This window comes from Balaenoptera physalus (assembly GCF_965194825.1).
Source record: "Balaenoptera physalus genome assembly, chromosome: 5".
Classification (NCBI taxonomy): Eukaryota; Metazoa; Chordata; class Mammalia; order Artiodactyla; family Balaenopteridae; genus Balaenoptera; species Balaenoptera physalus.
The window spans coordinates 1,238,398-1,252,898 of record NC_138884.1 but is presented as its reverse complement, the minus strand read 5'-3'; the positions used below and the strand labels follow the sequence as shown (position 1 = coordinate 1,252,898).

Below are 14,501 nucleotides of genomic sequence, written 5' to 3'. Positions count from 1 at the left end.
ATTATTATTATCTGAAGCTATCTTTAACCAGAAAATATTATATATAATGTTGCCAATATTACTGAAAAGGTATTTAACCAGATTTAGTATATTTTAGATAGTATTCCTAAATTTTAATAAAAACTTTGCGTTTGAAGGAAAAAAGCTCTGATGAATTATATGTTATTCAAAACTTCACTTTTACTGGAATTGCTTGTATTTGAATATTTCTAGGGGAAAAAAGGCAAAGCTATAAAGCAGAAATTAAAATCCTATTAGAATTGCTTATCCTAATAATTATCAGCTACTTCATATGTTATATATAAGCTCATGTTAAACATGATGTGTTATTTTGATATAATTTAACTGAGGCGGTGTCGTTTTGTAGTTAAAAACAATGGTTCTTTAGAATGTACTGCAACAATCTAATGAAAGGCTATTTGGTTTAGTCTTCACATGTAGGTACTCTCTTAAAGAATAAAACACAGCATAGTTAACTAAGTTACTAAAAGAATAGAGCCAGTGGTTATAAATTAGACATTTCTTCTGCCCTTCAGGAGAGTAGAAAAGGAGTCTAGTTAAGCTCAATTTCCAAGTCCAAAAATTTCTCAACGGGCCAGAAGCAGTGCTTTCCAACAACTTCTGCGCCTTTAAAACGTGTCCTTTTCCCAATCCTGGTCCACTCAGCCGTCCTCAGAAATTCATTTACTTCATTTCCTTTTCACACTCTATGATTCTTGTTGCCAGGAAGATTATAGAAGGTTCTGTCGACAAGTGTCTGTACGTTGTTCTTCATTCATTGCGGGAGCTTGTCATCCTTCTAAAAATCGCATCTGTTTTTTCATCAAAGCTTTCGTCTTACATTCTATTCTTCCCTCCCACGCCCCCCTTGTTTACTTTTTTCCAAAGGTTAAAAGGTGTAGCCCCCTTTTTCTCTAGAAAGTTTCCTGTTTATAGCTGGTAACTCTTCTGTAGGCTCCATCCTCAACACTGCACAATGCCATCCCTTCATCCGTCCCTGGGTCACAAGGAAGCTCTGTTTGCCATAGAAGGGAAAGTCCAGCCTGCGAGCTGCGTCGCCCTAAGACCCAGTTAAATAATCAGGGTTCCTGTTGGGGCGATTGTTCGTGAGATGGGCTGGATTTCTGTGTGCGAGAGCGAGCGCGAGGGTGCTTGGTGAGATCGCAAGGCTCAGAGCGTGACCCCCTCTTCCTCTGCTCCCCTGTGTGCCGTGCAGTGCTGGGCCTGAACCTGCTCAAGGAAGAGGTGCGGCTCTATAGCTGCACGCCTCGCAACTTCTCCGTGTCCATCCGGGAGGAGCTCAAGAGGACCGACACCGTCTTCTGGCCGGGCTGCCTCCTGGTGAAGCGCTGCGGCGGGAACTGCGCCTGCTGCCTGCACAGCTGCAGCGAGTGTCAGTGTGTCCCCAGCAAAGTCACCAAGAAGTATCACGAGGTACGGACAGCCTTCCCCTTCCCGAAAGGTGACAGGCCAGCCTCTCTGAAGTGGATTTTGGTTTAGAAAGGAGATGTCGTCTTCCCGAAAACCAGACCAGACAAAACCAGGGTTTACCAAAGAGCTCAAGTTTTCATTTATTATTATTATTATTATTTTAAATTTATTTATTTTCTTTATTTATTTTTGGCTGCATTGGGTCTTCGTTGCTGCACGCGGGCTTTCTCTAGTTGCGGCGAGCAGGGTCTACTCTTCGTTGCGGTGCGCGGGCTTCTCATTGCAGTGGCTTCTCTTGTTGCGGAGCACGGGCTCTAGGCGTGCGGGCTTCAGTAGTTGTGGCGCGCGGGCTCAATAGTTGTGGCTCGTGAGCTCTAGAGCGCAGGTTCAGTAGTTGTGGCTCACGGGCTCTAGAGTGCAGGCTCAGTAGTTGTGGCACGTGGGCTCAGTAGTTGTGGCTTGTGGGCTCCAGAGCGCAGGCTCAGTAGTTGTGGCGCACGAGCTTCGTTGCTCCGTGGCATGTGGGATCTTCCCGGACCAGGGCTCAAACCCGTGTCCCCTGCATTGGCAGGCGGATTCTTAACCACTGCGCCACCAGGGAAGTCCCTGTTTTTTAATTAGGACCTTGAACTCAGGAAACCAGTCATCAAGGATTTAGAAAGCTTGTCCTCTGACAGAACATCATGGGTACTCAGTGGAGGTTTTCTGTCTCATACAAAAAAGGAACTGTGTTTTTCCAGGGGGGAAAATGGGTGAAACTTTTCACCTCTTCAAAATATGAAGGGAAAATATTTTAAAGCCAAACTTGGAGGTAAATTATGGTCTATTTTGGAGAAAATAAAGATCTTTAATATTTATTTTTCCATTTGGGGCAATTCGGGCACATAAATTCCAAGGGACACATTCATAATTATACTTCCTGTTACTTCATCATTTATAGCTTCCTCTTATTCATGGTGCCCCAAATAGTATGTTAAGCTTTTTATGGAGTCTTCATCCTTCCCTTTAGTCCATGGAATTAAGGAAAATACAATATTAAATGTTAGTAATTATTGTTTTTCAGAGCCTTGGGGACCTTAGAGCTTATACATTTCAAATTGTCATTATCCCCGGTGATACCCACCCCCCTCCAGTCCTCCCCAGAAGCACCTAGCTTTCGTACATCCAGAAGCAATCCCTTCTTGATGGCTCACCTTCAATTTTTACAAAATGTCTTTTACCAACTTTAATTTTCACAAAACCAAACCAAAATCTACCTCCTGACTTCATTTGGATATGGCTTCATTCATTTTCATTTTTTTCTGCTAAATAAAAGAATAACACAAACTAAATACCCACTTAATAAATGAAATGATTTTTCCTGTGAGTGAAGACGTCGGTGAAACCCTCATCTGTGGGGTAATCTGAGCAGGTAGTGTCATAAGCTGCACTCACGTGACCTGGCTGCCTGGCTCTTCCCCGGTATTGTGTTGGCAGTTGATTAAGTGGGAGAAAAGCAGTGGGTTCCAGACAAGGTCCCTGTTTCCATCCTAGATCGACCATTAACTTGCAACCATCCACAGGACACTTAACCTTTGTAAAATATCTGCAAACTATGATAATCTCTCGGGTTTTTCCTAAAGGTGTTATTCTCTGACAATTGTCAGATGGCAATTTTTAGAAGATGACATCCAAAACTGGCAGTCTGGGTTAAAAGTAGGACTGTTGGCTGCCATTCTCAGGCTCCACTTTCGTTTCTACACCACATGCGTCTAAAGATCCTTGTGCTGGGAACGGCCTGCACTCCTGTTCAGGAGGAGGTCCTCGCGAGCTTGCGGGAGCCCCAGCTCCACTCTGCCCAGAGGACGGCTTGTTGCTACTCTGAGAACTGGGAGTCTAGTCAAGGAAAAACCCTTAACATGGTAGTTTTGTTACCGAACCAGACTCAGGTCTGCTTGCCGGGGCAGTAAAGCTGCTGAGCCAGGTCGTGGTGAAGGAAAGTGCAGTATTCATTGCAGGTGCCAAACAAGGAGTCCAGGCAGCTAGTGCTTAAAAGACCCCAACTCCTCAAAGGCTTTCAGGGACAGGTTTTTAAAGACAGGGTGAGGTGTGTGATCAGCTCGTGGACACTCTTCTGATTGGTTGGTGATGAGGTCATCGGGAGTCCACATCATCAACCTCCTGGCTCCAACGGGTCTGGGGTCTACATGCTTGTGGGCAGCATGCAGGTAACTTCTTCCCCCTGGTGGAGGTTTTGGTATCTGCAAAACAGCTCAAGGGACCTGACTCAGAATATCATCTGTAGCCCGTGAGGAGGACCTAAAGGTCCTTGACTTTGCCTAATGACTAAACTGTTATTATTTTGTCTTGCCGTACTGTTTTCCTTTCTTTCTGTGTTTTCTCATTTCTCTGATTAAATGACTAGAGTTTTTCTACAGACAAAAGACAGGCAGAGGACATGCGGCCGGGCGGGCCAGGAGGTCTGCTCTGGGAGGGCCTCACAGGGTCCTGCTCAGTGACAGCTCTAAAGTGCGTTAAAGTTAAAATGCCTTAAAGGATTGGCAGATCTTAGAGTTGGTTGGCATAATGTAAAAGAATAGGGTGAGAGTAGGAGTTAAGCTGGGGTGATCTTTCCCCACCTAAAATCATTTCATTTTGAACTTTCTAAAGCAGGGACTTACTAAGCAAAGTGTATTTGGGGACCTGATTTAGCCAACAAGTCTTGGGTTTATGACTCACCTTGCTACGACCTGTAAAATCCAGAGCTTTTCTAAACAAGCTTATCAGATGCTGAGTTGGTATCATGCTTCTGGGGCAGCTGGATCAGTCCTCAGATCAAGTGTATCCTCCCCCATCCTATACTTGTAAATTTCTTTTCAAATACCATTAGTTTTAGGGTTCTCCAGAAAGTTGCCCCAGAATGTGCAGTCTCTGTTTTAAAGTCTGAGATAAAGTTCTTGTGCAGGGAAAGGCCATGGTCAGTGCTTGGACACTCACTGACCTTCTTCCAGAATGGTATTGATTTAGCCTCTCCAGTCTTCAGGTGGGGTTGATTATATGTATTAACCTGCATGTCCACACTTAACAACTTTGGATGCTTAATGCTTATCTAATTGTACGACCATGTAGTGCAAGTTTCCCACAAATATCTCTAATGTGTGTGTGCAGAAATATATATGGTTACCTATTCCACATTTCTCATAGATATCTCCAATCCAATCATCTCAGTTCTCTTCTATGGGAATTATAAAATTTTCTGTGCTAGTTATTTTGTTAACCATCAAATTACCCTATGAAAAAAGGATTACTTGTTTGGTGTAATTCATGATTTCTGAGGCCTAGATTTTTCTCAGTCTTATATTTTGGAAGTAAGTTCTGAGTCTAGTACTACTCCTAAATAAGTGAAATTTTTTGAAAACATAATTCAAAATAGTTCTTAAGTCATCAAAAACCATTAATCTGGATCTAGAGATTTAACTCATTCAAAGTTAAGCCCATCTTGGGCTTTAATTCTTTTTGATGAACATTGCTCCAATTTTCAGTTTAAAGATTATCCCACTTCATGGAGAAGGCAGAAGCAAAGATAGAGCTTAGGAGTTTTAATTTTTCTCTCTTCCATCCAGCTCTATTATACCAGCTTCCCTGCACATTAAGCTGACGTGTATCCATTTGTACCACTACAAATATAACTGAGTTATTCCCTCTTTTGCTTTCCTTTAGCATTTTCCTTGAGTTTTGTTCAACCATTGTATCCAAAATAAGTTTACAGACTTAAAAGTCTCATAAAATATAACATAATGATATTACTGTAGTAGTGTTTTGGTATAATATTATAGCATAATAGTATCATTAAGATTGATTCTTTGTATCAGTCACCAGATACTCTTTATTGGAAGCCATTTTAGCCAAAAACAAAAAATGTTTTTTCTTAATTTCCCCATCTCCCAAATAGGAATTCTCAGAAAAGCAAGACACGAGCTTTACATACGTATAAACTTAGATGTTACCTCTTCCTTGAAACACTTTTGAGTTTCCTGCCAATCCCAGCATAACTCGTTCCTCCTCTGTGCATGTGTAGGACTTTAAAGATATCTCTATAACTTTTATTATTTCATAATTATTATTTATTTGTATTTGTTTCTCCCACATTGAGAATGAAGAGTAAAGATCCCATGACAGTGTAGCACTCAAGAGCAGGGACTCCCAGGCCGGGCATCCAGGTTTGAATCTGACGTTTGTTAGCTGTGTGACCTGGGCCTCGATCTCTCCATCTGTGAAGTGGGCTGTCACCCCTCGTGCCTAATTATGAATAAGGCTTAGAACGAGGTCTGGCACATTTCAAGCCCTCAGTATATGCTAGCGATTGTCTCACTCATCTTTACTTCCTCCCTGTGCCTAGCCTCATTAAAGTGTGGCAAATGATCGATAAAGATTTAATGAATTTGCCCAGAGGTAGGAACATATTCCCTTTCTGGCCAAAAGATCTATAGGAGACTCTGACAAAAGAAACATATTTGCTTCTTTTTTCCATTCTTAATCAGCATGATGAGTTTCACCTTGTTTATATCCTCGTATATTTAGTTTCACTTCTTTCCTTAACACTTAGTGTTTTCTTGCTTAGATCTGTTTGTTTGGGAGAAATAAATATACCACTCAATTACCGTATTAGAGTAGTGAGCCCCATCACTCAAGGTTCTGTGCCGCCCAGAATTTTGGGCATCGTTCCTTGGTGGGTCTTTCTGTGCCTGATCTATTCTGTCTGCAGTCTCTGGTTTTAGCTTTTCCCTGGATTTTTTTTTCATGGACTCGTAATTTTAGTTTGAACCTCTTCCTCAACATTTTTGTGAGATGTGCTTCTACCTTGTTTCTTTTCTGTGTCGTAAGCTATGTCCTAAAAGCCAAATTCTCTTCTTTAACATTTTCTAGGACCTCCTGGTCATCTTCCAAGTCTCTCTTTGTCTCCCAAAGTCCAACCTTTCAAAGGGAATTAAGAGGGAAAACACTAATTATCACCCACCCCTCCACACCACCTACGAGACCTTAACACCACTGGAACATTATGAGATTCTTTTGCTATTTGTAAATATCCACAGGTATCAGTGGATGAAGATGGGTCATGGGGAAGGGATGTTTATTTGGTGAACGCATGTTGCATAAGCACTGCAGAGGAAGGAAAGACTGTAGGATTGCAGCCTGGTGTCATTGACTGTCGGGACTGTATATGGCGGCCTCTCTAACCATTACCTTTCATAGTTATTTTTCCCCTGCCAACTGGGAAAATGTATACAAGTGGACATAGGAATTAAAGACATTGTCTATGCCAGTATCACAATGTATCTCCACCCAACCTCATTCCAGAAGCCATTTGTAGCGAGAGTGTGCTAATAAGGTATAGCGCCAGCATCTTAAGAGAAGTTGGTTTTGACACCGCCTTATGTTGGTCAAAAACAGGAAATCAGTACCAACGCATGATCTATATTCAATACTCATTGGGCTCAGTTTCACATTAATATAATAGTCTTAGGAATTTTTATTCTGGAATTGTAAATGTAATAGAAAATCTTTAAAAGTTTACTGTTTCTCATCATTATCATAAGATTCTGCAGTTTATCTCTCTAGGAAGAAAGTTACTAAATAAATAGAGTGTATGACTAGTAATATTCTGAGTCTTGATGAAATTAGTATCCATCACTGCAACTTGAATCATTTCTGTTTGGCAGAAGTACAGATACTGGCGGTGTCACTCATTCTCTCTAAGCTTCTGTTCACTCACATGTAAAATAGGGGTAATAATTGTAAATTACTTCATAGAATTCTTGTGAGTTAAAGTATGTAAAAACATTATTAAGGCGCCTGGCACCCCGTAAGCATTCAAAAAATGTTAGCTAATTAACCTTCAATATGACCACATACTCCAAATGAGGGACCATTCTCTGTTTTTCTTTTTTAAATCTTCAAGTAAGACAGTAATAAAACCTGACCTTTGCCTTTTTGGATTAATGAATATTTCCAGCAACAGTATCTTTTAGAAGTTGCTCTATGAAGTTATCCGTGTCAGACCCAGAGAGCAGAGAAACTGGACAACTTCATATTATTCTGTGCTCTGGGCTTTGTTCATAAGCCAAAGCCACATAATTTCTAAAACTTTACCACTTCTGTCATAAGACCTAAAATGTAATAATACCCATTGAGTAGTTAGTTCTTATCAGATACGTCAGATAGTCTCTTATAGAATACATAGCCGTGTCCTTCCGTCACGGTGTGAAAAGGGTGTGTTTAGTATCAGTGTCTGTTGTGCTGTATTTCTGGCTAAGAATCTCAACCATCCAAACTGCAAATAACTTCACTTAATAGAGACATTCTTGTTATTATTGCCAAACCGTCTACAGTGCACTAGGACCCAGCTGCAGAAAGTTAGCTGTGACCGAGGCTGATGTCTATGAAGTACATGTAATCCGTCTCATCAAGTTGATGGAGGACTTGACCTTTAGCCAAGGGCATTAATGAGCGGCATAATTGACTCAGACTCAGCTGCAGACCATGTTTCTCTTCACGGCATCGCAGTCCTTGCCTGCCTTGCTTCAAGGATAAATATTTGCTAAGTGTGTGAATAAATGAATGAGTGAAAGAAACCAACAAACAGAAAAATGAATTGCGCGTTAGTGGTCCCAAGACACCTAACCAAGGTGAAATTCTGTCTAATACAGTGAGGTGCGTAAAGGAAAGAGGGCATGGCATGGTGGGTCTTTCCATTTAAGGACGGTTCTTTTTTTTTAAATTTATTTTATTGAAGTGTAGTTGATTCACAACATTGTGCTAATTTCTGCTGTACAGCAAAGTGATTCAGTTATACACATATATACGTTCTTTTTCATATTCTTTTCCGTGATGGTTTATCCTGGGATACTGAATATAGTTCCCTGTGCTCTGCGTAGGACCTTGGTGTTTATGCGTTCTATACGTAATAGTTGGCCTCTGCTGACCCCGAGCTCCCACGCCACCCCTTCCCCACCCCCTCCGCCTTGGCAACCGCAAGTCCGTTCTCTGTGTAAGGATAGTTCTCTATTCTCAGCAGCCTCCTTCCAAATTGTTGGTATTAAAAGGTCCTTCCTTTCATACAGTGATGACGATCATTTGTGATTTCTTTGAGGGCTGGGGGAATATGTTCATCCTGCCTTCAGTGGTTAAAAATCAAAATGTGTAGGTCGCTGTTGGGCCCCGAGATGCTGGTCTGAAATTGACCTTGTCCGTGAAATCAGAAGTTGCAGACGTGGCCTGATTTTAAAGGTGGTTTCCATCGTTCCCTTTCAGGTCCTTCAGTTGAGACCCAAGACGGGCGTCCGAGGGCTGCATAAGTCGCTCACGGACGTGGCCCTGGAGCACCACGAGGAGTGTGACTGCGTTTGCAGGGGGAGCCCCGGGGGATAACGCCTCGCGGTGGCTCGGGGCTGCCACTGCGACAGAACTCGTGCCTTATCTCCATCCGCAATCCCGGCTGGCTGTTGGTTCCAGGGCCCTTTCATCTTCAGGATTTACAGCGTGTTCTGAGAGAGGAGACACCACGCAGAATTAGGGGTTGTGCAACGGCCCTTTGGAGGAGAGGCCCCACGACAGGAGAAAAGTCCTCGCCGGGGAAAGGAATGAACCTTGTAGATTCCTAGTTGGTGGCAAAGTCCCCACGTGCGCCCTTGGCTGCGTCTGTGTCTCTTGTCTGGATGTGGCCTAGGTTCATGTCAGCACAGGAGACACTGCCCCTAAGCCCCTGGTTCTGTCGCCTTGCTTAACTCTAAAGCCCCCTGCTCTGGGCCTACAATCACAGAAATCTGGGATTGTTTCTCATATTCACATGCATAAGCCAGAGTGTTCTAAGTTCTACCAACGTGGGTTTTAAAAAAGAACTGTGTTGCCATGAATTAAACTTGTGTCACGCTGATAGGAAAGACTGGATTTTCCCTATTTCTTACTCAGATTTCTACCATTTAGAAGAACAGACCTCCATCCACGGTTTGGAACAGACAAACCTGAGAAGAAGAGTGGCCTTATCTTCACTTTATAAGTTGGTTTATTTGTGTTATTGTGTACATTTTTATAGTCTCCTTTTGACATTATAACTGTTTGCTTTTCTAATCTTGTTAAATATATCTATTTTTACCAAAGGTATTTAATATTCTTTTTTATGACAACCTAGATCAACTATTTTTAGCTTGGTAAATTTTTCTAAACAGAATGGTTATAGCCAGAGGGACAAAGATGATATAAAATATTGTTGCTCTGACAGAAATACATGTATTTCCTTCTTGTATGGTGCTAGAGCTTAGATCAGTCTGCATTTTAAAATATTGACATGGGAAATGGATAGAATTTGATAAGTTGCAAAGAGTCTTGGAAAATAAATAAATATGTCATCTTCCACTCCTCTTATTGGAGACGCCAGCGAGAAGCAGCATATTCCCGTAGACGTCCAGATCCAAGAATTACTAACCCTTAACCGTTATTTTGGGAAGTGTGAGCCTAGCTCAGTAGAACATAAAGCACCTTGAAAAAAGAGACTTGACAGCCTCCTGACAAAGCATGCTTGGCTGTTCTGTAGGACCACATCCTATTTATTGTGATGTTCTGGTTAGATTGTCTTTAAACTCTGTTCCATACACTTGTATAAATACATGAATATTTTTATGTACAGAAGTATATCCTTTAACCGATTCACTTATTATACTCTTTGGCAATTAAAAAGAAAATCAGTCAGATCCTTTGCTTGTAAAATGCTTAATATTGTGCCTAGGTTAAGTGGTGACTATTTGAATTAAAAATGTATTGAATCACCAAATAAAAGAATGCAGCTGTTTCGGGGAGAAACTGAGTGTGTGTTTGCAAGATTTGTCTCTTAAATGCCAAGAAAACAAAAGCGACAGACTTGTGTGTGACCATGATTTTTATTATGCAAAAGCTGGTATCAATTCAAAAGACAGGCAGAAAAGTGACCATTTCTGGTGTGACTTTCCTGCCCCTGGACTCCAGTGCTTTTGAGCAGTAGTTTTCTTTTTCCCAGTCATCTTGATAGTAATTGCTGGTAAATTAAATTGCAGATGGCTTGGAGTTGCGTGTGGTAAATGAAATGCCTGATGATAGCTTATATGGTAGTATGAAACTGACAGTGGGCGGGGATCCTGTACCTTTCCACTCTTGTCTTCATTTCCAACGGCTGACACTAGAGGGGCTGAGCCCAGGTCCATGTGGCATGTGGATCCACAGTTTACACGGCACTCCTCCAGGTGGCGGCCTCAGTTCCAGAGGTAGATCTCTATGCAGGCTGGTATCTTCAACGCCTGATCCCTGCCTTTGAACTTGCCCGGGAGCCATCTAGGTCCCAGACTCTTCTTCCAAGGCAGTACCCTTTCCGGCACTTTTCCACCTGGCAGTCCTACCCTGCGCCCAACCACGTGGAGGACAAATAAAGAGTGAAAATACATGCTCTGTCTTATTGACGTATTTTCATAGTTTTGTTGCAGCCCCCCGGAGGCTGATTAGATACAGCCCAACTGCTCCCCTGGAAGGTCTACACTGCCTCTCCCTCTGGGCAGTTGGCAACTCTCATTAGCATAGTCAAGAGGCTCTGAAATCTAAGAGCAGTGATCGGTGGAACTGTGTTCAATCCAGCATTTCCAACTGTTTATTTTTAATTTATTTTATTGAAGTATAGTTGATTTACAATGGTGTGTTGGTTTCTGCTGTACTGCAGAGTGATTCAGTTTACATACATGTATCAATACATTCTTTTTCATATTCTTTTCCATTATGGTTTAGCCCAGGATATTGAACATAGCTCCCTGTGCTCTACGGTAGGACCTTGTTGTTTATCCATCTTATATATAGTAGTTTGCATCTGCTGACCCCAAACTCCCGATCCATCCCTCCCCCACCCCCTCCCCCTTGGCAACCGCAAGTCTGTTCTCTATGTCTGTGAGTCTTTCTGTTTCGTGTGCTAGCACTCTCTACGGACCAATGGTTCTGCACTCATCTATTTCAATAATTTCTTCCTATGTGTATTAAAATGTTCATTATACACTTTTGCACTCTGCTTCAGAAAGCATTTGAACAGCCACCTACACCAAATCCAATTTCTTTAGTAACTCCTAAGGCATTATAGTAATTTTTATTCACTTTAAATCTATATAAAATTTTAGGAAGAAATTTAGTGTTTTGGTAGGAAATATAGCTTTTAAGATTAATAACTTCATTATTTTAAAAGATTATAAATGCAATCCCAGCTAGCTTTTTTTTTTTTTAACAAATAGGAAAGCTGATCCTAAAATGCATATGAAGATGCAAGGGACCCAAAATAGCTAAGAAATCTTGAAAAAGAACTACAAATTTAGAGGACTCACACTTCCCAACTTTGAAACTTACTACAAAGCTATAGAAATAGTGTAAGTCTAATACATTTAGACATGCAGAAAATTGAGAGTCCAGAAATAAACCCTTATATTTATGGTCAATTGATTTTGGCCAGGCTGCCAAGACAATACAATGGTGAAAGGGTATTCTTTTTTCAACAAATGGTGCTAGGACCACTGGGTATCCACATGCAAAAGAATAAATTTGGACCCTTACCCCACACCATATACGGAAATTAACTCAAAATGAATCAAAGACCTAAATGTAAGAGTTGAAATGTGACACTCTTAAGAAAGACATATAGGAGAAAATTCTCAGGGCCTTAGATTAGGTGATCTTGTCTCAGATATGATGCCAAAAGCACATGTGACAAAAAAATAAACTGGGCATTATTAAATTAAAAACTTTTGTGCTTCAAAGGACATCGTAAAGAATATGAAAAGAAAAACCACGTAATGTGAAAAAATGTTTGCAATTTATATATCTTATTAGGGTCTTACATTTAAAATGTATAAAGAACTCTCACAACTCAACAATAAAAAGATAATTAATTCAATAGAAAAATGAGCAAAGGGCTTGAATACACATTTCTCAAAAATATATATATATATACACAAATGGCCAAGAAGCACATAGAAAGATAGCTAACTTTATTTGTCATTAGGGACATGCAAATTAAAATCGTGAGATAACCACTTTACACCCCCTGGAAAGGCAAGAATCAAAAAGACAGACAGTAATAGGTGTTGGCGAGGACGTGGAGAAATTGGAGCTTTGTATATTGCTGGTCAAATTGTAAAATTGTGTGGCCACTTCAGAAAACAGTGACACAATTCTTCAAAACCTTAAACCCAAACCTAATCTATGACTCAGTAACTCCACTCCTGGGTATATACTCAAGAAAATTGAAAGTCTTGCACAAGACAGTTCATAACAACATCTTTCATAATAGTCAAAAAATAGAAACCACCCAAATGTCCATCCACTAATAAACGGATAAACAAAATGTTGTGTATCCATACAATGGAATATTATTAGGCAATAAAAAGCAAAGAAGTACTGATACAGGCTACAGCTTGGATGAACCCTGAAAACATTATGCTAGGGAGAAGAAGCCATTCACAAAAGGCCATAGAATGTATAATTCCATCTATATGCAATATCCAGGATTGACAGATCTATACAGAAAGAAAGTGGACTAGTGTTTTGCCAGTGGCTGGTGGAAGGGGGTAAAAGGGCAGTTACTATTGGTGAGTACAGGTTTTCTCTTTGGAGTGATGAAAATATTCTGAAATTTGATAGTGGTGATAGTTATTTGAATATACTAAAAACCACTGAGTTACACACTTCAAAAGGGTGAAATTTTTGTGTTCAAATTATATCTCAATGAAGTTATTTTTTTAATTACAAGTGCAGTATTTTTAAAAATTATATACTGCAGCATTTAAGAAATAAAGCCCCGGGGCTTCCCTGGTGGCGCAGTGGTTGAGAATCTGCCTGCTAGTGCAGGGGACACGGGTTCGAGCCCTGGTCTGGGAAGATCCCACATGCCGCGGAGCGGCTGGGCCCGTGAGCCACAACTACTGAGCCTGCGCGTCTGGAGCCTGTGCCCCGCAGCGGGAGGGGCCGCGATAGTGAAGGGCCCGCACACCGCGATGAAGAGCGGTCCCCGCACCGCGATGAAGAGTGGCCCCCGCTTGCCGTAACTAGAGAAAGCCCTCGCACGAACCGAAGACCCAACACAGCCAAAAATAAATAAATAAATAAATAAATAAAGTAGCTATAAAATTAAAAAAAAAAAAAAAAAAAGAAATAAAGCCCCCCTTCAAAAAAAAAAAAAAAAAAAAAACAAGGAATAAAGTAAAAAAAAAAAAAATCTAAAATTCTATCACCCTAGCCCGCACCATTTCTATCTATGCCTGTCAGTGTATAGATAAATGAATGGGTGGTATGGTACGATTACTGGACTCAGTTGTGTCCCCAGTAGTAGTGGCTGATGTCTATACCTTTGCCGTGGCTATATGTTCCCGTTTGAATTTGGTCTTTGCCATGTCTTGCTCTAACCTACAGGAGGAAAGTACCTGTGACAGGTGCCGTGTGCTGGCGCAGATGGCTCGCTGTCTTTGCTGCCGTCACCAGGAGAAGAGTGTGCTCCAGAGAGCCCCCTGGCCCGGAGCTCCTGCTGCTTTTCTGAACCCAGTCCCTGCGATGGGGTCGAGTCCTACTGAGCCCAGGCAACCCACAGGCACCTGCGTGAGAAACGAACAATTCTTGCTGTAAGCTGCTGGCGTCTTGAGGGTGTTTGTTACGCAACGTTATTTGGCGAGAGTGACTGACAGGTATTTCATTTAAAAGGAGGTCATATCATACTTGCTGTTTTTTAGTGAAGCTTTCCTGTATACCTTCACTTGAAACTTACAGACAGAAAATTGAAATGGGACAGAAAAATATGCACTTTGGAAAATGTTTCATTAACACAAGATAGAATCTGCTTAAACGATCCCACTAAAGTTGTGAAAAAATGTTATTGAAAACGTTAAAAACATAGAATCACTTGCAAAGCACTTGCTTCTAGTTCAGTCAGCATCTATCATTTTGCTATTAAGAAGAGGAAATAAGCGTTCGGACAATGTGGTCCACCTCTTCAGTAACCATTCTCACTGTAGTTTATTATTTATGTTATGTGTTTTTTTTTT

At 41.1% G+C, this 14,501-nt stretch overlaps 1 protein-coding gene across 5 annotated transcripts in view; it reads left to right on the top strand.

The window, feature by feature from the left end:
* PDGFC (platelet derived growth factor C) overlaps positions 1–13,622 on the top strand; it is a 221,391-nt gene extending 207,769 nt beyond the window's left edge. For all 5 annotated transcript variants that reach the window (XM_082461821.1, XM_082461820.1, XM_082461822.1 and 2 more), the window contains 2 exons: positions 1,217–1,434; positions 8,722–13,622. In XM_082461821.1, the coding sequence (XP_082317947.1) occupies positions 1,217–1,434; positions 8,722–8,838 (335 nt within the window). In that variant the 3' untranslated portion in view covers positions 8,839–13,622. The remainder of the gene's footprint in view (positions 1–1,216; positions 1,435–8,721) is intronic.
* Positions 13,623–14,501: the final 879 nt, after the last annotated feature.